This window comes from Coregonus clupeaformis, chromosome 23, assembly GCF_020615455.1.
Source record: "Coregonus clupeaformis isolate EN_2021a chromosome 23, ASM2061545v1, whole genome shotgun sequence".
Taxonomy (NCBI): Eukaryota; Metazoa; Chordata; class Actinopteri; order Salmoniformes; family Salmonidae; genus Coregonus; species Coregonus clupeaformis.
In genome coordinates, this window is record NC_059214.1 from 24,695,177 (window position 1) to 24,720,688 (window position 25,512).

At 42.4% G+C, this 25,512-nt stretch overlaps 1 protein-coding gene across 1 annotated transcript in view; it reads left to right on the forward strand.

Moving 5' to 3' along the window:
- The first annotated feature begins 656 nt into the window (after positions 1-656).
- The window catches only part of LOC121536720 (contactin-associated protein-like 5), a 79,932-nt gene continuing 55,076 nt past the window's right edge, over positions 657-25,512 (forward strand). Inside the window, exons 1-3 of the mRNA XM_045206593.1 lie at positions 657-870; positions 17,281-17,391; positions 19,645-19,838. Coding sequence (XP_045062528.1) covers positions 786-870; positions 17,281-17,391; positions 19,645-19,838 — 390 coding nt within the window. The 5' untranslated portion in view covers positions 657-785. The remainder of the gene's footprint in view (positions 871-17,280; positions 17,392-19,644; positions 19,839-25,512) is intronic.

Below are 25,512 nucleotides of genomic sequence, written 5' to 3' on the forward strand. Positions count from 1 at the left end.
CACTATTTCATAGTGATACTTTTGACTACATAACACCTTTTGACTAAGTAATAACCCATGCCTGAAAACAGTCACCATCCACTGGCAGTGATGAAAGACCTGAGCTGATCAAAAAAAAAAAACATACAGCTTGTGGCACAGTGTCAGCAGGGATTGCTGTCTTATAGCTGCCTGGAGGAGAGAGAATTATCCATAAAACTTAACTTCCTCCTAAATTCATGAATGTAATATCCTCATCTTATTTTACCATAAACATATATATTTGAAACGGATTGCATCAAAAACTATATTTTTTCCCAATAGCCTCTTACATACAGTTCAATATTGACATACTCTTATACAAATGAACGTTCACTCATTTTGACTCCAGAGCCTCCTCCTGCTTGACAGTTTGGAGCTGTCCAGCTACTGTGGTGCTGAAATGGTCTAGTGCGCAGCAAGCGGAGCGGCAAAACTAGTTACACTACAGCACAAAATCACAGACATACAGAGACACGCACACACACTTCAAGAAAAATACTAGAACGCCATGATCTAAAATCAACTCATGGAATACTAGAGAGATATACGTTGAGAGAGAGAGAGAGAGAGAGAGAGAGAGAGAGAGAGAGAGAGAGAGAGAGAGAGAGAGTCTGTGAAGGACTGTTGATGCGGGGAGTGGTTTACTTTTTCACTGGGCTTCAAGCACACTGCATGATTCCGACCGCGCTGGAGACACTTGGAGGCATCGCTTTCATGAGATTTACTCTCTTTCTACAACACAAGGATATATCACAGTAGGGAGGATGGAATTGCGAAAGTTGTCTCGGTTATATATCTTCATTGTCTGTGTTTTGAGTGCCTCCAGCTCTGCGTCCGCCGCCAGTCACCGTGAGTATCAGAAGTTGCTTACCAGTACCACTGGTTTTGGATATGAAACCGCGCACGTTTTGCGACATGCTTTTTGCAGTAGTCGTATGACATATGGATGAAAAAAATAGATGTATGTTGAAATGCCCGAAGAATCAAAAGCCTAGATAATAACGTTATAGCTATGTTTCTTTTTTACTCGTAAATGTATAGGCGTAGGGCCGTTTGTTGCAACTAGCTATAACGTGATGCATTGGATTCCTTTGCCCATTGTCTTTCTAGTGTAGCATAAGATGACACTTTTTTGATTTTGAAATTTGAATTATCAGTAAGTTATAGTCTATAACCTAGCATAGCAGCATAATTAGCAGTGAAATAATTTGGTGGAAATTATATTCACCCCAATTGTCATTCACAGCATCGATGGCATTTGTTTCTCTCTCTGATATGCCGTATTAAATCAACATTCAGTTGTCTTTGATTTGCTCTGCCAGGATCCGTTAAATCCAATTGTTTTAATGTTGTCGTCGCTAGAGGTCGTCATTCCTCACCTGAGTTTTTAGGTGGAGGATAAGTGGTGTATTTTGCAACATCGGTAACGACTTGTAATAACAACACTTTATGTTTTTCATCCACACTCCATATCAAACACGTTAGACAACTATATGTTTGATTCGTGCATCATTCATTAAGTTATTGAGGAAGCTGGACTCAAAATACTGATAGTCTATGATTGTTATCCAAAACATAGAATTTATGGGTGGCTTCTTACTTTGAGACCTGGCGCCTGTGAGATGGGCATAAAAGCAGTTTATTCTAATGATGTAACCCAGTGAACTGAGCTAAACTGACAGCTAGATTATTCATTTATGACCTTCTTGTGGTCGCTCAAATGTATCCAGTGATCAGAATTGACATGCTGGTCAGAGATGAAATGGCTAGATTCTCCTGGAGGACAAGCAAATGGCCGTTCTCATATTTACCTTTGAGAAACAAAAGGAGAAGCCCGATATCCATCATGGGTGGTTTGTGTGGCTCCTGTGTCTGGTGACAGAGATAATGGCAGCCACATCCTCTCAGAGGAGCATGTCCTCATGCTCTTAGGTCTGGTGTTCTATAAAGGCTACCAGATCCGCCTCTTGCAAATATTCATAATTGATACTGAATATCTATAGTGTCCTGCGTCTACTAAATAACCTATTTCATCCAATGATTGCCAGCATATGCTGCTGGGCCCATGGGCCTGTAATCTTAGTGCTATTCACATGATTCACAGTGAAGTTCAGCAGGTGGTTGGACTTGCTTTATCATTTGCTTTATCTTATTTTTATGAAGGCTAAAGTGTGGTGCTTGAAAAGGAAAGTTTCCTGCTGGGAGTGAAATTACGATTTTGAAGGTTGCCTTTGGCTGAAAACAGCGGGGGCTTTCATTACCAGAGCTGTCTCTTGATATGGCAGACTTCACCATGCCTCTGTGGGTGGAATATTGCTCCAGTTTTACAGCGATACAATCATAGCTACTATAGCCCACAATATTATGCAAATTCTGTACATCTTAAATTTCTAACAGTATAAACTGTCACACAGATAACACAATACTTATTTGCTTGGATTTTCCGTTCTGTTTCGGTTTGTATTATATTTTTGAGCAGACCTTTCAGAGTAAATTTTGTCCCATAGCTGAGGCACTTACTGAAGTACATTTGGTAAAGTACTGTACCATCCCACAATGCAGCAGAGATGACAGCATCATATTTACTATGCATGCATGTGTAAAAGCAGTCGTGAGTCCTCGCCATATTCTACTAGCTGATTAATGCAAAGCAGGCTCTCACTCAGTCTCTAGAATGGAAGGAACTCCTACTGTTGTAGAGATTCATAAAAGGGTGATGCATTTATCAAGAGATAAATTAGGCAGAACACAACAGTAGGGAGCTCCCACTTCCTCCACTGTTTAGACTAAAGTCTCCAGTATGGAGAAAAAGCTCAGCTAGCTAGAGCCTGGGAGCTCCAAACCGCCATAGGCAATGAGTGTTCAAAAGCACATCTCATGAATGGGTCGATGTACAGTGCATACTGTATGTAATAACATGGAAAGGCAGTGGGAGGCAGTAGAAGTAAAAGTAGATGTAAGTCACTACACATAATTAAACAATTAAATGTTTTCCCTTCTCGATAATGGTTCTGGATTTCCTTCATATATCTGATGTCACATAATGGACCAATTTTGGTAATTTAGTAGAGTGTATAGTGCTGTCATTACTGTTGCTGGTAATGGATCAGAGATGGACAGCACACATGCAGTTAAATATGGAAAGACAGATCGATATTATCTCCCCAGTGGTGTGGGGGATGGCATACAGCAAAACAGATTGACATTCAACCAAATATCCAAATAAAAGGGCACCCACTGATAAAGCCAGCAGCATTTTATGAGCTACTCTGGTGATAGGGTTATTGAATGTTTGACTTGGTAGGGCTGGTACGGTCCTAAAGGCAAAGGTAGTCTTATTGATGTTCTGCATTGTTCACAGTGTGTACATACACACACAGCCAAAACATCACAATGGCAATATGAAGTCAATGAATCAGGTTGATTACAATAGATTTTATTTTCAGTATGCCTTATTCATAAAGATTCCTACATGTTTCCCAGAAGTGTGAGTGCAATTACTACATCGTTAATTAAATGAAACAGGTTTCTCTGTATTTTGTTCTATTTAGAGTGTGGATGGCTGGATATGGATGGATGGAGGCTGTTTTGCACTTCCTTTAGTGTGTGACTTCGAGGAGCATGTTGTTAATTTGAAATGCCAAGAAAAAAGGCTGTGGTTCTTTTAAGGTGTTGTCGATCATCACATTAGAAAGCTGTTCTGTGCTATTGACGGGGGTGACATTTGGTACAGGAGTCAACAGATACATTAGGCTACACCCTTGAATGTAGCATAATGTATTCAGAGATAGTATGGTCGAGGAGCATGCCTTGTTAAGAACGTGTACATGTAGCTAATGAATGAAGAAAGGGGTATGGCAGTATTAAACCAATTATATACTGTACGTTGGAATATCTTCCTAGTTGTTGCTATGGGTACACCCTGTTATGTAAAAATATCTTTGTAAGGGGTTGTTTTTTGTTCCCCTATCATACACTTGTGCTTGTTCATGTTATCGCCCCATGGCCACACATAATGTATACTGTATGTGCTGAATACTGTAGGGAGAATGAAATCTAATTTATCACTGTAAATGTATTTAACCTTTATTTTGACAGGGAGTCAATGCTGAGACCAAGGTCTCTTTTCCAGATGAGCCCTGTATAACACCACAATACACATAAAAATACAATAAACACATTAATCTACACATTCATATACACAATAAAATAGACGTTATTATACACAACAATACACGAAAAGCAAAACACAATCATAAAAAAAATTACTAATTTTTCAGTAGCAAGGTCCCCTAACAACTGTCTGAAATGCGCTAGAGGCACCAATGTATTGTAGATCATTCCACACGAAAGGTCCAAGGAAATTAAAGGCTAATTTACCTAACTCTCTAGACACCAAAGGAGTCTCCAGAGTTAACCAACCCTGATAACGGGTTTGATAACATGTCATTTTAAATCTTAGGTAAGTCTGAAGTTTTTGGAGCAGGGCTCTGTAAACAAAAATAACATAATGATGTGATCTACGTGACTTCGAAGAAGTTCAGCCAACCTTTTGGTAAAGAATACAGTGATGAGCAATGAAACTGTCTCCTGTGATAAAACGAAGGGCGCTATGCAAAACGGCATCCAAGGGTTTATGTGTAGAGGCAGCTGCACTTAGATAAATAGTATCACCACAATCAAGAACAGGTAGAAAGGTTGACTGCCGGACTGTGACGAGTACTGAGTATACAAAGAGGCAGGACGCAGACACTGGAATGAATAAGGTCAAGGTTTACTTAACAATGAGAAAGATAAATAACAAAGAGAGCGTAAACGACACGAAGCTAAACAATCACACACAACATCATCCAGAACAGTCCAGGGCTAAAGAGGGGTGGTGATGAGATGATGAGGTGCAGGTGTGCTGGAGGTGATAAGGGTGCGTTGGGTTTCCATTCCGGTGTTGCCGAAGTGGTGCGCTCAGACCGGTGGCTCAGTAGACCGGCGAATCAGAGCGCCGGAGGGGAGCAAGGGGAGGAGACGTGACACCAACCTGCTTCCTGCTGACTAGAGAGAGACAAGATCTGTTTCAGTAAAAAAGAAAATTCTTAACAAGCTCAGTCGTATGTTTTAAAAAAACGATAAATCATTCTCAATCCAAATACCAAGGTATTTGCATCTTGAATGCATATCCAATGTTTTTCTGCAGCCTATGTGTTCACATAAAATCATATGAGCAGGAAGTGTCAAAATTGTATTATCTTAGGGTTGTTTATGATACATATATTTGGTCTGGAGAGAGGAGAGCTAACTGGTATTGGTCAATGCTAAAACCAACCCCCCCAAAAAACGAACTATATATGATATAAGGCTATTTAGAGCAATCATTTACTGGCCCCCCTGGGAGAGGAAAAATCTATTTGATGAATGTGGCGCCAGTGGAGGCCTTTGCATTTCCAATCGTATCGCTCTGACACTGATGGTACACCATTCCCGATCTATAGAGTGCAATGAATATGCTACAAATAGCTGTATAGTCCGTAAGTTCCATCTTCTATTTATTTCTGGTGTTACTGGCAAATGATTGTTAAGAAGTGCCCACTTACTATTGACCGTGCCAATAAAAGAGCATTGGTGCTATGCAGGGATTTTACTGAGTGATAAGAATAACAAGGTAATGTTTCCGTACTTTCCATCTCCAAAGTAGATCGAGCAGACAGGAAGCACGGTTTTAAACTTGGTAAAACTGCCAGGCATTTTCTGTCAGTATCTATTACTCTGCAATTCCTCATTCCTGTGAGAAGGAATCTCATACACACACAGTCTTCAATTGATGATCCAGGGATTGATGATACAGGTGGATCCTGCAAACATTTTGAGCAGGACTCATGATTGAGCCAGGTAGCTATTACAGCATAGCTTCTGTAACCAAATGACCAAATTAGTACATCTGGGATTGGGAATTGATGTTCTGAAAGTGAACAGTCAAACAATGATCTAATCTGAAACCTGCTGTCTTTATTTTAACAGTCTGCCCATCTTTGGAAAGCTTTTAAATGTGTTTCTCCACAAAGTATTGTATGAGTTATTTCCCAGTTCTAATGAAGGTGAGCCTTCAACACTTAATCTGCATGTATTTAAATGTAAGCAGGCTTGGTGACATTTCCACATGCAGGAGAGCTGTATCAGGCCCACCATCTTGGGCTGCTTGGATATGGAAGCCAAGCTGTCATTCTTGTCCAATGGGAGCCTCTCTGCTCCAATCTAGTATTCACCAGGGGCTAATCAGCCAGTAACCTCTGGTTTCTTTGCATAGTGACACACAGTGTTGGCTAATGGTGAGTTCAGTGTGGGGTAGTGTATCACAGAGAGGTGACACAACCAGAAAGACTAATCAGAAAGGGATATGTATCAAAAGAGCAGCTACACCACCATCTTTTATTTATTTATTTATTTTTATTTAACCTTTATTTAACTAGGCAAGTCAGTTAAGAACAAATTCTTATTTGCAATGACGGCCTACCAAAAGGCAAAAGGCCTCCTGTGGGGACGGGGGCTGGGATAAAAATATATATATATAGGACAAAACACACATAACAACAACAGAGACACCACAACACTACATAAAGAGAGACCTAAGACAACAACATAGCATGGCAGCAACACATGACAACACAGCATGGTAGCAACACCACATGGCAGCAGGACAAAAACATGGTAGCAGCACAAAACATGGTACAAACATTATTGGGCACAGACAACAGCACAAAGGCAAGAAGGTAGAGACAACAATACATCACTGTCAGTAAGAGTGTCCATGATTGATTCTTTTAATGAAGAGATGGAGATAAAACTGTCCAGTTTGAGTGTTTTTTGCAGCTCGTTCCAGTCGCTAGCTGCAGTGAACCCAAAAGAGGAGCGACCCAGGGATGTGTGTGCTTTGGGGACCTTTAACAGAATGTGACTGGCAGAACAGGTGTTGTATGTGGAGGATGAGGGCTGCAGTAGGTATCTCAGATAGGGGGGAGTGAGGCCTATGAGGGCTTTATAAATAAGCATAAACCAGTGGGTCTTGTGACGGGTATACAGAGATTACCTGTATACAGAGGAGTATAGAGTGCAGTGATGTGTCCTGTAAGGAGCATTGGTGGCAAATCTGATGGCCGAATGGTAAAGAACATCTAGCCGCTCGAGAGCACCCTTACCTGCCGATCTATAAATTACGTCTCCGTAATCTAGCATGGCTAGGATGGTCATCTGAATCAGGGTTAGTTTGGCAGCTGGGGTGAAAGAGGAGCGATTACGATAGAGGAAACCAAGTCTAGATTTAACCTTAGCCTGCAGCTTTGATATGTGTTGAGAGAAGGACAGTGTACCGTCTAGCTATATTCCCAAGTACTTGTATGAGGTGACTACCTCAAACTCTAAACCCTCAGAGGTAGAAATCACACCGGTGGGGAGAGGGGCATTCTTCTTACTAAACCACATGACCTTTGTTTTGGATCTGTGTTCAGAACAAGGTTAAGGGCAGAGAAAGCTTGTTGGACACTAAGAAAGCTTTGTTGTAGAGCGTTTAACACAAAATCCAGGAAGGGACCAGCTGAGTATACGACTGTATCATCTGCATATAAATGGATGAGAGAGCTTCCTACTGCCTGAGTTATGTTGTTGATGTAAATTGAGAAGAGCGTGGGGCCTAGGATCGAGCCTTGGTGTACTCCCTTGGTGACAGGCAGTGGCTGAGACAGCAGATGTTCTGATTTTATACACTGCACTCTTTGAGAGAGGTAGTTAGCAAACCAGGCCAAAGACCCCTGAGACACCAATACTCCCACAAGAATGGAATGGTCTACCGTATCAAAATCAAGGGCAATGGTGACATCATTTAGGACCTTTAAGGTTGCAGTGACACATCCATAACCTAAGCAGAAACCAGATTGCATACCAGAGAGAATACTATAGACATCAAGAAAGCCAGTCAGTTGATTATTGACAAGTATTTCCAACACTTTTGATAAACAGGGCAAAATAGAAATTGGCCTATGACAGATAGAATCAGCAACCTGATATGAAAAATGTACAGAGTGGTTGACAATGTTTCACAGTATGTGTTACTTACTTCTCCTTTGTGCATTGATTGAGAATTCTCACCAGCAGTGTAAAATCTTTTGAATTTATGAAGTGTGTGATAGTCATGTGATCGGTCGGTCTATAAGTAAACCTATACATATCAGCCTTCAGATCAGTTATCAACTCTTTCTCTCTAGCTCTCTGAACTCTGTTTTGCTGCTCACTCTATCAGACACATTATTGTAAATTAAGTGCTACAGTACAGTGCTGTGTTTCTCAATCACATGTATTGACCGGCACATCCTCAAATTCAGCCTGCGTCTGTAGCTAATTGTCAACCGATACCTCAGCCATACTCAATGGTTCTGGCTGAACAGAGATGAGATAGGACTAGTCTATTAATACATGTGAGGTATCGGATTCTGCTTTATCGATACCACCCGGAGGTATACAGCCATTCTTTACAGGATCATGTCATTGTTCCTCTGGATCCGTTTGGAGTGATGCATCGTGGGTAGACAATGCCTGCTGTGCCTAGCACACGGGAAGCTCCTTTGAGGATCTTTGTCTTCTCCAAGTCTCTCCATATACTTCCATAGAGATAATAATGGAATTAGGATTTAGGATTTGATTTGGATCGCCATTAGCTGTTGCAAACGCTGTTCCTGTATCACACAGAGGGGAGAGGCAGAGAGACCTTGATCTTCACAGACAGTATAGTGTTGTTTCTTCTGTTTGGTCTCAGTATTTAAACAGCTCTCCATCTTCTGCTCTGACCATGCTGATAGTCATCGGCAGGTGTGCTGGGGCCTTAAACGGAGCTAAAAATATTCCAGCCGCATACGCTACAAAAGGCAGTTTGTTGGCGTAATTGAGGTTGATTTCTTTGTGCAGCGCTGTTTGTTTAGCACAAAGACTAGGAGGGGATGCTGGCTAATGAGCAGTGTGAGGGATGGAAGTCAACTCAAGGGCCTTTGTGTTGTAAAAAGTTGTTGCACATTTTGAAGAGAGCAAGTTAGATAACGTAAATTGGGTTTGAAAGTCACCAAACAGCTTGAAATAATATAGTGTGAAAAGCAGAACCAATGGCAGTATTTCGTGGATTTGAATGAGCTAAATGTGCCCATCAAGTTTGACTGGATAATGTGGTTGTTTTTCCATTCCTGACAATAAAACTCACAAAATATGTTTGTTTTTGTACTCTAATGTGCAGCCATATTGATGTTTTCAACCTCAAAATAGTCTAACTTCCTTCTACTTGAATAGTCTTTCCACTAAATTAAGTATGGGTCATTGTGTTACATGACAAAAATATGTTCTTTATGGGCCTTAAGGAAGCGTATAGGCCAAAGAGGAAAAAGAGAGCTCACAGTGTGCATCTAAATGTGTTCACAGCCATCTATCTTACCATGCATCACTGCATGATGGCACACCTTGGGGAACAGAGGGTGCAGCTTCTTTTATTTTTATCCCAAACACAATCACTGATAACCCCAGCTATGTTCTACTAGCCTGGAGGTGTCAAGATGTCTCTCACTGGTGTGGATACTAAAATCACACAGTGATGCTATACCCTGTCAGGATCTACTGTACAAGCTATGAGTTTATAGAAAGGGCTTGCTCCTGGTTCAGCTTTCTTTTCCAACTTTTTTTGTGTTTGTTTGTGTTCGCTCTCTCTCTGTGTGTGTGTCTGCTTATGGGTGTGTGTGTTTAAGATTCAAGCCCAAGCACTTTGCATAGCGAGTGTGCTGTGGCACGATCGCATTCATAGCTTGGAGAGATTTTCAATTATCCCAAGGCAAGGAGGCACTGAGCAGAGCAGTGCAGCTTTGCAGGCAAATCATCCTCTGCCCATAATTCTTCCTGATTGACAGCCCAGCTATTGGCTCGGTGCCAAATAACTAGATGAAGGCTATAAACAAAAACACTGTTCATAAAACACACATTTTATAAGTGAGCTACCGAAATTGTCTTTGTATTCAGGGGCCTCTTAGAGTTATGTCCTTACCGATTGCTTTATGTTGTATGCTGCTGTGACATAAAACATATTATTGGTGTACCCTTTCCACTGTACCAAGGTCTTATATGTGTGTTAAGTTTTGGTGTAACCATCAGATGAAATGGAGCAGGTACTTTTACAGAAGTGATAGACTAACCTGACATTTATGAAGATGTTGCCAAGCCTGTGGTTTGTGAGAAGGCAGTCAGGATCAAAGGTGCTTGCTTTGTGTCGAAGGGGTTGCATGATCCCCAGAGCCTGATGGATTGTGTGAGAGATAAAAAGAGATGGATAGATATAAATAGAAAGAGAGAGACAGAGTCATGCTTAAAGTGCTTAAGTGGTGGACAGGGATGATTCAATCCTTCTACTACAGTGGGCTAAATCAGAGTTGAAATGTATTACATTTTGAGTTTGCATCCCAACATTACACTTTATATACATCACAGAAGACTGAAATATAACAAAACCATCTGATATAAAGTTTTTTTGAAATAATGTTTATTCATTATGAAATTATGAAAAATATGAATAACATTCTACCCATGAGGCCATTAGAGGGCGATTTGGTCATTAGACTGCAGGAAATTACTACAATGTAAAGCAAGGATGTTCACATTGCCACACAATGTTTAATAACATTAGGAAAAAAACTGATGTATAATTCCTTGTGAAATTCTGTAGGGATTTTTCTCAGAAGTTGGGGATCTGAGGCTATATTGCTGCATGTATATATCTGCTATATTGTGTCTATAAGCTTGATCCACTTGAGTCAATCTGTAAATCAACATTTAGAGACATCTGCTGGCAAGTGATCTAAGTGCAGTCAAATCATGTCAGATGAAATGTGGTGGGCTGTCCTCAAAGACACTTCCAAAGTATCGCAAACAGGCTCCTGCTGTCATTTTCAACATGAAGTTGTTGTCTACCAGATAAATGCTCATTAGTCACCGCAGATGTTTCCAGGATAAATCCACGGTGATGCTCCAGGAGCCACACTGCTCAATGGAAACAACAAAGGAGAGTTGTGGTGCAGTAGCTAGCTATGTGAAGGAGCTCCACCCCACTCACTGCTCTTATTGGGGCCTGGCAGGCAGGGCTGGATCAGTCGAAGATGAGGCCGACACGTTCAGATCACTGCCCTCTTAATCTCCTTCTGCCTGGTGGAAGTGATCTAATCTGATGGATTAGGAGGAACACTACTGACACACACACACATGCACACACACACGCACACAAACACATAGGGCTGCCTAGGGTACTGTGGATTCTACTGTCCTCTTTTTAGGGGTCACTGCTTGAGTTAATGGACTGCTGTGGAGAGATTTGTGGAGTGGTTAAGTGAGGCAGCCCCGCTATTTTAGCAATACTTGCATTTAGACCCCATAGCGTGCTGCACTTGCAAACACAAACATAATTTTCCATAGAATTGCGAACAGAAGTCAAGATAATTCTGTTTTAGTTGTTATTCTTACACATTTAGTAGGATAAAGAGTATCTATAACAGGCTCTGCCTATCCAGCATGCCTACCCAGCGTGGAGTAAATCATTCTCTAGTACAGGGGTGTCAAACTTATTTTGCCTCGCGGGCCGCTTTTGGTCTTCACCGAGGTCCAGAGGGCCACATTGATAATTGTTTATGTTTTCTCGCCATCAAAATAAGATAGACCACTCCCGAGTGGCGCAGTGGTCTAAGGCACTGCATCACAGTGCTTGCTGTGCCACTAGAGATCCTGGTTCGAATCCAGGCTCTGTCGTAGCCGGCCGTGACCGGGAGACCCATGGGGCGGCGCGCAATTGGCCCAGGGTAGGGGAGGGAATGGCCGGCAGGGATGTAGCTCAGTTGATAGAGCATGGCGTTTGCAACGCCAGGGTTGTGGGTTCGATTCCCACAGGGGGTATGAAAAAAATAATGTATGCACTAACTGTAAGTCGCTCTGGATAAGAGCGTCTGCTAAATATGTAAAATGTAATAAAAATAGTCCTCTATCCATCGTTTTTGGAATTTTCGATGCTCTCTGACTGACTAGCTTTCATTCGGTGATTGTTATCAAGCTTTACATAGTAAATTATTTTAAGAGACTGTATAAATGTAGTTCCATATATCTTAAGAGACTGTATGAATGTAGTTCCATATTCATTTCTACATAGGTTCGATTTGACTGAGTGTACAAAACATTAAGAACACCTTCCTAATATTGGGTTGCACCCCCTATTTGCCCTCAGAACATCCTCAACTAAGCTAACATTTTGGATTTAGCTATTTAATTAGAATTTTAGGACCCCTTTAGGTATCAAAATATTATATAAAAATGTATTTGATAAAATATTGAATTTGGCCATTACTACTATAGCCCATTGAATAACACATTCATAAATGGTAACAAAAATACAGTAAAAAAATAAATTATAAAGAATAAGGTTTTGAAGTGTCTGTCCTATATCTAGGAGATATAAGAAAGCTCAGGAAATATAGTCGTTTTTTTGGACACATATTTAACCCCTTATTTCTGTTGGCACAAAACTACCTCCATGCTTCCATTCATTTGTGTGGGTTATCTTCAGACAAGTCATGTGACACTTGTGGGGGTCGTAGAGCAAAACGGAGAACATCATCGTGTTCGTGAGAGTCTCCCCTTAGTTTGTAGCCCAAACGGTTCGGACGCTATAGACAGACTTTGGAACTTCAGCGATACCAGCTTCAGAGAAGTCCCGTGGGGCTTGTGGGTGTCATAGAGCAAAACGGACCATTGTGTAGGCCAAATAAAGCATGGAGGAGGAGGTGTTATGGTGTGGGGGTGCTTTGCTGGTGACACTGTCTGTGATTTATTTAGAATTCAAGGCACACTTAACCAGCATTGCTACAACAGCATTCTGCAGCGATACGCCATCCCATCTGGTTTGGGCTTAGTGGGACTATCATTTGTTTTTCAACAGGACAATGACCCAACACACCTCCAGGCTGTGTAAGGGCTATTTTACCAAGAAGGAGAGTGATGGAGTGCTGCATCAGATGACCTGGCCTCAACAATCCCCCGACCTCAACCCAATTGAGATGGTTTAGGATGAGTCAGACGTCAGAGTGAAGGAAAAGCAGCCAACAAGTGCTCAGCATACAGTGCCTTGCAAAAGTATTCATCCCCCTTGGAGTTTTTTCCTATTTTGTTGCATTACAACCTGTAATTTCAATGGATTTCTATTTTGATTTCATGTAATGGACATACACAACATAGTCCAAATTGGTGAAGTGAAAAAAAAAAATACTTTGCTATGAAACCCCTAAATAAGATCTGGTGCAACCAATTACCTTCAGAAGTCACATAATTAGTTAAATAAAGTCCACCTGTGTGCAATATAAGTGTCACTTGATCTCTGTATATATACACCTGTTCTGAAAGGCCCCAGAGTCTGCAACACCACTAAGCAAGGGGCACCACCAAGCAAGCGGCACCATGAAGACCAAGGAGCTCTCCAAACAGGTCAGGGACAAAGTTGTGGAGAAGTACAGATCAGGGTTGGGTTATAAAAAAATATCTGAAACTTTGAACATCCCACGGAGCACCATTATTAAAAAATGGAAAGAATATGGCACCACAACAAACCTGCCAAGAGAGGGCCGCCCACCAAATCTCACAGACCAGGCAAGGAGGGCATTAATCAGAGAGGCAACAAAGAGACCAAAGGTAACCCTGAAGGAGCTGCAAAGCTCCACAGCGGTGATTGGAGTATCTGTCCATAGGACCACTTTAAGCCGTACACTCCACAGAGCTCGGATTTACGGAAGAGTGGCCAGAAAAAAAGCCATTGCTTAAAGAAAACAATAAGCAAACACGTTTGGTGTTCGCCAAAAGGCATGTGGGAGACTGCCCAAATATATGGAAGAAGGTACTCTGGTCAGATGAGACTAAAATTGAGCTTTTTGGCCATCAAGGAAAATGCTATGTCTGGCGCAAACCCAACACCTCTCATCACCCCGAGAACACCATCCCCACAGTGAAGCATGGTGGTGGCAGCATCATGCTGTGTGGATGTTTTTCATCGGCAGGGACTGGGAAATTGGTTAGAATTGAAGGAATGATGGATGGCGTTAAATATAGGGAAATTCTTGAGGGAAACCTGTTTCAGTCTTCCAGAGATTTGAGACTGGGATGGATGTTCACCTTCCAGCAGGACAATGACCCTAAGCATACTGCTAAAGCAACAGTTGAGTGGTTTAAGGGGAAACATTTAATTGTCTTGGAATGACTTATTCAAAGCCCAGACCTCAATCCAATTGAGAATCTGTGGTATGACTTAAAGATTGCTGTACACCAGCAGAACCCATCGAACTTGAAGGAGCTGGAGCAGTTTTGCCTTGAAGAATGGGCAGAAATCCCTGTGGCTAGATGTGCCAAGCTTATATAGACATACCCCAAGAGACTTGCAGCTGTAATTGCTGCAAAAGGTGGCTCTACAAAGTATTGACTTTCGGGGTGTGAATAGTTATGCACGCTCAAGTTTTCAGTTTGTTTGTCTTATTCCTTGTTTGTTTCACAAAAAAAAAATATTTTGCATCTTCAAATATGGTAGGCATGTTGTGTAAATCAAATGATACAACCCCCCAAAATATACATGTTAATTCCAGGTTGTAAGGCAACAAAATAGGAAAAATGCCAAAGGGGGTGAATACTTTCGCAAGCCACTGTATGTGGGAACTCCTGTTGGACAAGCATTCCAGGTGAAGCTTTGCATTTTAATGAGGGAAATGAGTATTTGACCCCTCTGCAAAACATGACTTAGTACTTGGTGGCAAAACCCTTGGTGACAATAACAGAGGTCAGACGTTTCTTGTAGTTGGCCACCAGGTTTGCACACATCTCAGGAGGGATTTTGTCCCACTCCTCTTTGCAGATTTTCTCCAAGTCATTAAGGTTTCGAGGCTGACGTTTGGCAACTCGAACCTTCAGCTCCCTCCACATATTTTCTATGGAATTAGGGTCTGGAGACTGGTTTGGCCACTCTAGGACCTTAATGTGCTTCTTCTTGAGCCACTCCTTTGTTGCCTTGGCCATGTGTTTTGGGTCATTGTCATGCTGGAATACCCATCCATGACCCATTTTCAATGCCCTGGCTGAGGGAAGGAGTGTCACGTTCGTTTAAGGACGGGTCAGACCAAGGCGCAGCGTGAAATGCGTACATGTTTATTAAACTGATAAACACACGACAAAACAATAAACAAACGAAACGTGAAGTCCTAAGGTTGAACACACAACAAACCTATACATGGAACAAGATCCCACAACTAATGCATGCCAACAGGCTGCCTAAGTATGATCCCCAATCAGCGACAATGAGCGACAGCTGTCTCTGATTGGGAATCACACCCGTCCAAACATAGACATACAACACCTAGACTGAAACATAGAAAACAGAACATAGAATATTCACACCCTGATCCAACATATAAGAGTCCCCTGAGTCAGGGCGTGACAAGGAGGTTCTCACCCAAGATTTGATGATACATGGCCCCGTCCATCATCCCTTTGATGCGGTGAAGTTGTCCTGTCCCCTTAGCAGATAAACACCCCCAAAGCATAATGTTTCCACCTCCATGTTTGACGGTGGGGATGGTGTTCTTGGGGTCATAGGCAGCATTCCTCCTCCTCCAAACACAGTGAGTTGAGTTGATGCCAAAGAGCTCGATTTTGGTCTCATCTGACCACAACACTTTCACCCAGTTCTCCTCTGAATCATTCAGATGTTCATTGGCAAACTTCAGACGGGCCTGTATATGTGCTTTCTTGAGCATGGGGACCTTGCAGGCACTGCAGGATTTCAGTCCTTCACGGCTTAGTGTGTTACTAATTGTTTTCTTGGTGACTATGGTCCCAGTTGCCTTGAGATAATTGACAAGATCCTCCCGTGTAGTTCTGGGCTGATTCCTCACCGTTCTCATGATCATTGCAACTCCACGAGGTGAGATCTTGCATGGAGCCCCAGGCCGAGGGAGATTGACAGTTCTTTTGTGTTTCTTCCATTTGCGAATAATCGCACCAGCTGTTGCCACCTTATCACCAAGCTGCTTGGCAATGGTCTTGTAGCCCATTCCAGCCTTGTGTAGGTCTACAATCTTGTCCTTGACATCCTTGGAGAGCTCTTTGGTCTTGGTCATGGTGGAGAGTTTGGAATCTGATTGATTGCTTCTGTGGACAGGTGTCTTTTATACAGGTAACAAGCTGAGATTAGGAGCACTCCCTTTAAGAGTGTGCTCCTAATCTCAGCTTGTTACCTGTATAAAAGACACCTGGGAGCCAGAAATCTTTCTGATTGAGAGGGGGTCTAATAGTTACTTCCCTCACTAAAATGCAAATCCATTTATAACATCAGGATTTTTTTGTTGTTATTCTGTCTCTCACTGTTCAAATAAACCTACCATTAAAATGATAGACTGATCATTTCTTTGTCAGTGGGCAAACGTACAAAATCAGCAGGGGATCAAATACTTTTTTTCCCTCACTGTATACTGTAAACACTGAGTGTACAAAACATTAGGTACATGACATAGACTGACCATGACATTGACTGACCAGGTGAAACCAGGTGAAAGCTATGATCACTTATTGATGTTAAATCCACTTCCATCAGTGTAGATGTAGGGGAGAAGACAGGTTAACCCGTAAGAGTCTATTGATGCATCAGTGCATCAATCTAAGTAACATAATAAAAAAGTCCCCATCAAAATCTGTCAGTTTAAGCTAGAGATATCTGGGCGGATGCTGTGTCTCAATCCACCGCATCCGCCCATGTCGGCCTTCTGCCTCTGCGTTGAAAGGTGGCCGAGCTACAGCAGTTTTTGTCAGACCATGAGACATCCCAAAAATCGTTCTCCCAAAAACGTCTGTAGCGTCCAAACGGTTTGGCCTACACGATGGTTGTTCTCCGTACAATGTAGAAAATAGTAAAAAATTTAGAAAAACCCTTGAATGAGTAGATTAATGAGTAAACTTTTGACTGGTACTGTATAATAATTATATATATATATATATATATATATATATATATATATATATATATATATATATATATATATATTATTAGTATTATTATTATTTTTTATTATTATGTATGTTTGACACCCCTGCTCTAGTAGATAATGATGGTCCTAAAGCTCTATATATTGTACCCAACCATAAACTTCATATAACATACTCTCTTTTTTACTCTTACAGATATTTGTAATGGCCCATTGGTATCCATGCTACCACAGGTTTCCTTTGAGAGCTCCTCGCAGTGCTCTCTCAGTAACGCTCCACACTTTGCCAAGATCAACAGAAGAGATGGTGAGTTACAATGGAAAGTTATCTTTTATTATTTAATATTTCTGAACAGTACCTAGAGACAATCAATAATGCTTTATCTAAGGTAAAAGGCAAGTGTTTTAGTTTGCTAAACAGTTCTTATGGAGCGTAATATTAGGAGATAATAATTAGTTTGAAATAGCATTATGCTTATTATTGCATTAAGATTCACCTCATGAGCATCTTCAATATAAGTCCCGGATAAAGTCATCTTTGTAAACTCAGCAAAAAAAGAAACGTCTTCTCACTGTCAACTGCGTTTATTTTCAGCAAACTTAACATGTGTAAATATTTGTATGAACATGACAAGATTCAACAACTGAGACATAAAATCAAAAAAGTAAGGCACTGCATCGCAGTGCTAACTGTGCCACTAGAGATCCTGGTTCGAATCCAGGCTCTGTTGCAGCTGGCCGCGACCGGGAGACTCATGGGCGGCGCACAATTGGCCCTGCGTTGTCCAGGGGAGGGAATGGCCGGCAGGGATGTAGCTCAGTTGATAGAGCATGGCGTTTGCAACACCAGGGTTGTGGGTTCGATTCCCACGGGGGGCCAGTATAAAAAAAATATATATGTATTCACTAACTGTAAGTCGCTCTGGATAAGAGTGTCTGTTAAATGACTAAAATGTAAATGTAAAATAAATGCTCAGCTGTCCGTCCTGTAGCGCTGTCTTAGGCGTCTCACAGTACGTACATTGCAATTATTGACCTGGCCACATCTACAGTCCTCATGCCTCCTTGCAGCATGCCTAAGGCACATTCACGCAGATGAGCAGGGACCCTCGGCATCTTTCTTTTGGTAAAAGGCCTCTTTAGTGTCCTAAGTTTTCATAACTAACCTTAATTGCCTACCGTCTGTAAGCTGTTAGTGTCTTAACGACCGTTCCACAGGTGCATGTTCATTAATTGTTTATGGTTCATTGAACAAGCATGGGAAACAGTGTTTAAACCCTTTACAATGAAGATCTGTAAAGTTATTTGGATTTTTACGAATTATCTTTGAAAGACAGGGTCCTGAAAAAGGGATGTTTCTTTTTTTGCTGAGTTTATATGTCAGCACCATTTAGCCGATTTAAAATGTTGCTCTTAGCCCTAACAACAAAGACCACAGATCAATAAATCGATCTATAAATGAGTCTACTGTCTGTAACTAGATAGTGATTCTCAATGACATAGGATGTTAAGGTGATGACCCAGCCTAACCCGACCGAGCCCAGGTCATGTTTTACCTCTGTTGTAGTGTATGAGTCTGTAACGACCAGAATTAATCTGCTCCCGGGGGCATTGTGTGTAAATGATGCTTCCACTGTGGCTGAGACTCTGGTTTAATATTCAGCACTCATCTGCTCCCATTGTGCTGTGGCCATGATAACTGGGCGGCTTGTGGGGTCTGATTCTACTAATTGTGCACAGCACCGCCATATCACACTTTCACATTAATGTTTGGCTGTAGATACTGAGGTTATTATTCACCAGTGTATTTATCATATTAGTCCAAGGGCCACCCACCAATTTTTTTTAATTCTGTGACCCAGGAAACAAAACTGCAACATTTCAACAACATTACATAGATAATGTTATGAATATGAAACTTGTAAAAGTTGCACATTCATTTGTTAAAGTTAAAACAAAAGTTACTATTTTAGCATCGAAATCATAGCACATCTTGGGTAATATGTTGCTATTTTTCACCTTGGTTACTTTTGTTGCACGCTGGTGCACAGAACACAGAACTATTTTTGTGTTCGGTGTTCATCCTTGCATAAGCTAAAGCAACACGTTATTGGTCCTTGACTGATCCAGATGAACCCCGAAATGATGAAATAGGTTTTAACCATGTACAGTGGTTTTCTCAGTTAATATAAGACATTTTGGTAGCAGTATTTAGCCTACAAGGGCCATTATTGCGTTTGCCTGCTAGCCAAACTAAAGACAGCACAATGTTTGTTAGATAACACAGCTCTCAAATGATTCAAGGTTATTAGACAACATGATAGAGGGGGTTAGTTAATATTCCACATCAATCAAAAAACCTCACATACAGTATACAGAAGAGCTTAGCATACACAGGATACTCCCTATGCACACAGCAATGCAAGAATTCAGCATCAATTGCAGGCAGGTAACGCCCACAGGTTAAGGGTTACTAGATAAAACACAGACCACAATTCGATCCAAACTGTGCATCGACAGAATGCAAAAAATATATATTTTCTCTCTCTGGTCTCCCAAGGAGCGGGAGGCTGGTCTCCCCAGGTGACAGACAGCCAGCCGTGGATGCAGCTGGACCTCAGAGACAGGATGGAGGTGACGGCCATTGCCACACAGGGTCGCTACGGCAGCTCAGACTGGGTCAGCGGCTACCTGCTGCTGTTCAGTGACACCGGCCTAGCCTGGAAGCAGTACCGACAGGAGGACGGGGTGGGGGTGAGTTGCATCATACTGTAGATTTACTGTTTCGTTTGTGAAGACTTGTGAAGACTTCACTGATGTGCTATTCGCTGAGGTATTGCCTTGGCTATAGCTCAATGGGCTAATACGGGCATGCTGGAGAACCAGGTTTGAACCCAGTCGGTCACATTGACTTCAACGTAACCATCTAAGTTCTGACTTTTCTTTTCACTTGGCACACTAGGGTGAGTGAGTAGCTGTGTATTGAGCTGTAACTCAGAGTAGGTCAGAGCTGCAAGGGTAAACCTCATAAAATAAGACATTGGGTCCCGCTCTTGTACATGAGTTAGTGTCCTCTGGGTGTGAGAGAGAGCAGATGGCTAAACATCTCTGTCTTCGTTTTGCTCTGCCCAGAGGTACCATGCTTTGTGGGAAAACGATTAGGAGAATTCAGACTCTGTAACTCACTTTTTATCTCATTGTTTCATATCCTTGTGAAGGAAACATTTTGTTAAGTCTGACAATAGTCTGGGATGAACTGTGTGGATGTACACTACACACTTCTGGCTCACTCCACGTGCATCCTATTCACCCTCTACTATGAATTTATAGCTAGTGCTTGGCTAGCGTGTGTGCATAATTGAGATAACATCTACCAAAAAATGCCTGTTTGTACCTCATGATGTTGGTGTGCACATACAACCCATTGTGCTCGCCCCAGTTATGTCAAATAGCGTGACAGAAATCTTAAATTGGAAGCACTGAAAAAGAATGAGGAGAGAAAATGGATACAACACAACATTCCTGCCATTTTTTCTGAAGAAGTTTCTCTCTCATGGTGTATAATGAATAGTAGTTGGAGTTACAAGTACAAACAGCGTGTCCAGTATACTACTGCAGCCTGTCTTCTATTATTTATTATCTTCTTCGTCTTTAAAAATACATTGTTTTCACTCCACTATGGGAATGTGGGATGGTGTAGAAATGCTGGTGTAGTGTATTAATCCTGGGAGACATGCTTTGAAAAATGTTTCAATGATTGCTAGGGACTGAACAATAATTGGGATGTACAGTGCATTCAGAAAGTATTCAGACCCCTTGACTTTTTCCAAATTTTGTAACATTAAAATGGATCAAATGAAACAAATTCCTCATCAATCTACACACAATACCCCATAATGACGAAGCGAAAACAGGTTTTTAGACATTTATGCAATTGTACAAAAAATTTAAAACAGAAATACCTTATTTACATAAGTATTCAGACCCTTTGCTATGAGACTCAAAATTGAGCTCAGGTGCATCCTGTTTCCATTGACCATCCTTGAGATGTTTTGTCAACTTGATTGGAGTCCACCTGTCGTAAATTCAATTGATTGGAGATGATTTGAAAAGGCAAACACCTGTCTATATAAAGTCCCACAGTTGACAGTGCATGTCAGAGCAAAAACCAAGCCATGAGGTCGAAGGAATTGTCCGTAGAGCTCCGAGACATGATTGTGTCGAGGCACAGATCTGGGGAAGGGTACCAAAAAATGTCTGCAGCATTGAAGTGGCCTTCATCATTCTTAAATGGAAGAAGTTTGGAACCACCAAGACTCTTCCTAAAGCTAGCCGCCTGGCCAAACTGAGCAATCGGGGGAGAAGGGCCTTGGTCAGGGAGGTGACCAAGAACCCGATGTCACCCTGACAGAGCTCCAGAGTTCCTCTGTGGTAGAACCTTCCAGAAGGACAACCATCTCTGCAACAACAATCAGTCCTTTATGGTAGAGTGGCCAGACGGAAGCCACTCCTCAGTAAAAGGCACATGACAGCCCACTTGGAGTTTGCCAAAAGGCACCTAAAGGACTCTCAGACCATGAGAAACAAGATTCTCTGGTCTGATGAAACCAAAATTGAACTCTTTGGCCTGAATGCCAAGTGTCACGTCTGGAGAAAACCTGGCACCATCCCTACAGTGAAGTATGGTGGTGGCAGCATCATGCTGTGGGGATGATTTTCAGTGGCAGGGACTGGAAGACTAGTCAGGATCAAGGCAAAGATGAACGGAGCAAAATACAGAGAGATCCTTGATGAATATCTGCTCTAGAGCGCTCAGGACCTCAGACTGGGGCACAGGTTCACCTTCCAACAGGACAATGACCCTAAGCACACAGCCAAGACAACGCAGGAGTGGCTTCAGGACAAGTCTCTGAATGTCCTTGAGTGGCCCAGCCAGAGCCCGGACTTGAACCCGATCGAATATCTCTGGAGAGACCTGAAAATAGCTGTGCAGCGACGCTCCCCATCCATCCTGACAGAGCTTGAGAGGATCTGCAAAGAAGAATGGGATAAACTCCCCAAATACGGGTGTGCCAAGCTTGTAGCATCATACCCAAGAAGACTTGAAGCTGTAATCACTGGCAAAGGTGCTTTTTCAAAGTTGAGTAAAGGGTCTGAATAATTAAGTAAATGTGATATGTCCATTTTGTTTTTGTTTTTATAAATGGGCCTTGGAATAGTCCCATGGCTTTGCTGTACTCATGCCAAGAGTATTTATTTTCCAGAATATAATTATGTTCATTTGGACAGCATTTTACACCAGGGATTTCTTTGAGTTGCAAAGTCAGATTGAGGAAACATTTTTATGTCAATATTGAAATTGCTGGTATAGGTGAATTTGAGGACATCGTGAGGAACTATGTATATCCAATAATATTTTCATGAGCTTACATGATTCACAGGAAAGCAAATCCATTACCTAATATTGTCACGATCGTCGTAAGCAACGGACCAAGGCGCAGCGTGGTATGCGTACATCTTTTAATGAGTACTTTAAACAACAATTTACAAAACAACAAAACGATATGTGAAGTCCTAAGGTTAACAAACACAAACCTCTCCGGAACAAGATCCCACAAATGACAAGTGCAAAACAGGCTGCCTAAGTATGGTTCCCAATCAGAGACAACAAGCCACAGCTGCCTCTGATTGGGAACCACCCCGGCCAACATAGAAACACATGAACTAGAAACTAACACCCTGGCTCAACATATAAGAGTCCCCAGAGCCAGGGCGTGACAGTACCCCCCCCAAAGGCGCGGACTGTGACCGCGCCACACAAACTCAAGAGGGTAGGGGCTGGGTGGGCATTCCACTTTGGAGGCGGATCCGGCTCCGGGCGTGACCACCACTCTCTCGCTACCCCCCCGTAGCGCCCCTGGTCTGGTCCCGCTGGCCGGAGCTGGACTGGACACCGGTGGAGCGGATTGCTCAGGCTCCGGTGTGGAACAGGCACGGGCTGTGCCAAACTGACGACGCGCACCACTGGCTTGGTGCGGGGAGCAGGAACGGGCCGGACCGGGCTGACGACGCGCACCCCTGGTTTGGTGCGGGGAGCAGGAACAGGCCGGACCGGGCTGACGACGCGAACCACTGGCTTGGTGCGGGGAGCAGGAACAGGCCGGACCGGGCTGGCGACGCGCACCACTGGCTTGGTGCGGGGAGCAGGAACAGGCTGGACCGGGCTGGCGACGCCGCACCACTGGCTTGGTGCGGGGAGCAGGAACAGGCCGGACCGGGCTGGCGACGCGCACCACTGGCTTGGTGCGGGGAGCAGGAACAGGCCGGGCCGGGCTGGCGACGCGCACCACAGGCTTGGTGCGAGGGGCAGGAACAGGCCGGGCCGGGCTGGCGACGCGCACCACAGGCTTGGTGCGAGGGGCAGGAACAGGCCGGGCCGGGCTGGCGACGCGCACCACTGGCTTGGTGCGAGGGGCAGGAACAGGCCGGGCCGGGCTGGCGACGCGCACCACTGGCTTGGTGCGAGGGGCAGGAACAGGCCGGGCCGGGCTGGCGACGCGCACCACTGTCTTGGTGCGAGGGGCAGGAACAGGCCGGGCCGGGCTGGCGACGCGCACCACTGTCTTGGTGCGAGGGGCAGGAACGGGTCGGGCCGGACTGGGAACACGCACCACTAACTTAGTGCGGGGAGCAGGAACGGGTCGGGCCGGACTGGGAACACTATGGCTACACTCTAGCCTATGTAATTAAAATAAGTTCGAATTGGAAAAAAAAGTTTTTGGTCCCCACACCTTGTTATTATATTTTTAACATTGCAGAACCAATTGCAGAACCAATTACATGGACAAAATTATTGTTCTGAAGTGGCCAGAGAAGAGTATAGATCTGAATCACATCCATAACCAATGTCGAGAGCTGAAAACAGCAGTTGGTGGAGGGTACCCCTCAAACATTGAAGAATTAGAGCAGTTTGCTGCTGAAAAGTGGGCACAATTGCCAGTAGAAAGGTGCAGCAAGTGCATTGGTGGCTCTAAGAAGCATTTGTTGGCAGTTATCTTGGCCAAAGGCTGTGCTAATTCTGGGGTGCCAATAATTGTGTCCATGCCATTTTGTATTAAACTAAAGTTTACACAAATATAATGGGTTCTGCAAGGTTGACAATCCAATAACAAGATGTGGAGAACAAACTTTTTTTGTTTTTTTGTTTTTACTTATTTAAAAAATGAATTGGGAATTAATCAAGAAAGGTGCAAGAGTGCCAAGCTTGTGACTCTACACATTTGTTGGATGCATTTGCTGAACTTGTTTTGGTTATGTTTCAGAATTTTTTGTGCCCAATAGAAATGAATGGTAATTAATCTATTGTGTCATTTTGGAGCAATATATAAATATTAAAAGCAATATAATATGTTTTTAAACACTTCTACATTAATGTGGATGCTACCATGATTACGGATAATCCTGAATGAATCTTGAATAAAGTTACAGAGGCATAAATATCAAGAAATGCTATTGTAATGGTGAGAGGTTAGCATGTCTTGGGGGTATGATATTTGTACGTCTGTAACTTTCTCACTCATCATTATTCACGATTCATTCAGTAATTATCTGTAATCATGGTAGCATCCACATTAATGTAGAAGTGTTTAGAAACATATTCTTATTTGCAATAAAACTTACAAAATGACACAAGACCATTCATTTCTATTGGGCATAAAATAATCTGAAACATAACCAAAACAAACAGCAAATGCATCCAACAAGTTTGTAGAGTCACAAGCTTGATGTAATCAAATACTAAACTTTGGACTACTTTAATACACATATAAGTGAATTTGTCCCAATACTTTTGGTCCCCTAAAATGAGGGGACTATGTACAAAAAGTGCTGTAATTTCTAAACGGTTCACACGATATTGATGAAACACACTCAAATTAAAGCTGACAGTCTGCACTTTAACCTAATAGTCATTGTATCATTTCAAAGTGCTGGAGTACAGAGCCAAAACAACAACAAAAAAATCACAGTCCCAATACTTTGGAGCTCACTCTATTTGGCGGCAACTGTATTTCAAGTCATATTACTGAAGTTGAGACTCATCAATCCTCAGTTAATGAATTAAAAACAAAAACTTCAAGTTGTTTTTTTGTCAATCAATCAATGACACACAGAATACTACGTCTAACTAACCTGTTGAATAGTTATAACATTTCTTCTGTCAATGTGAAAAGATAGCAGGTGTCACCTGGTTTTGATCCATGCCTACAGAAACGGAAACGGTGGGATGAATTGGATGAGTGGCAGCTAATTAGTGAGACTTCCCTAATGAAGGCACTCCAAAAGGTGGGCGACCAATTTGAACCTGTACACCACACGGAGATATGAATTGACGTCAGTCTGGCATTTTAACAAGGGAAGTTCAAAGGTA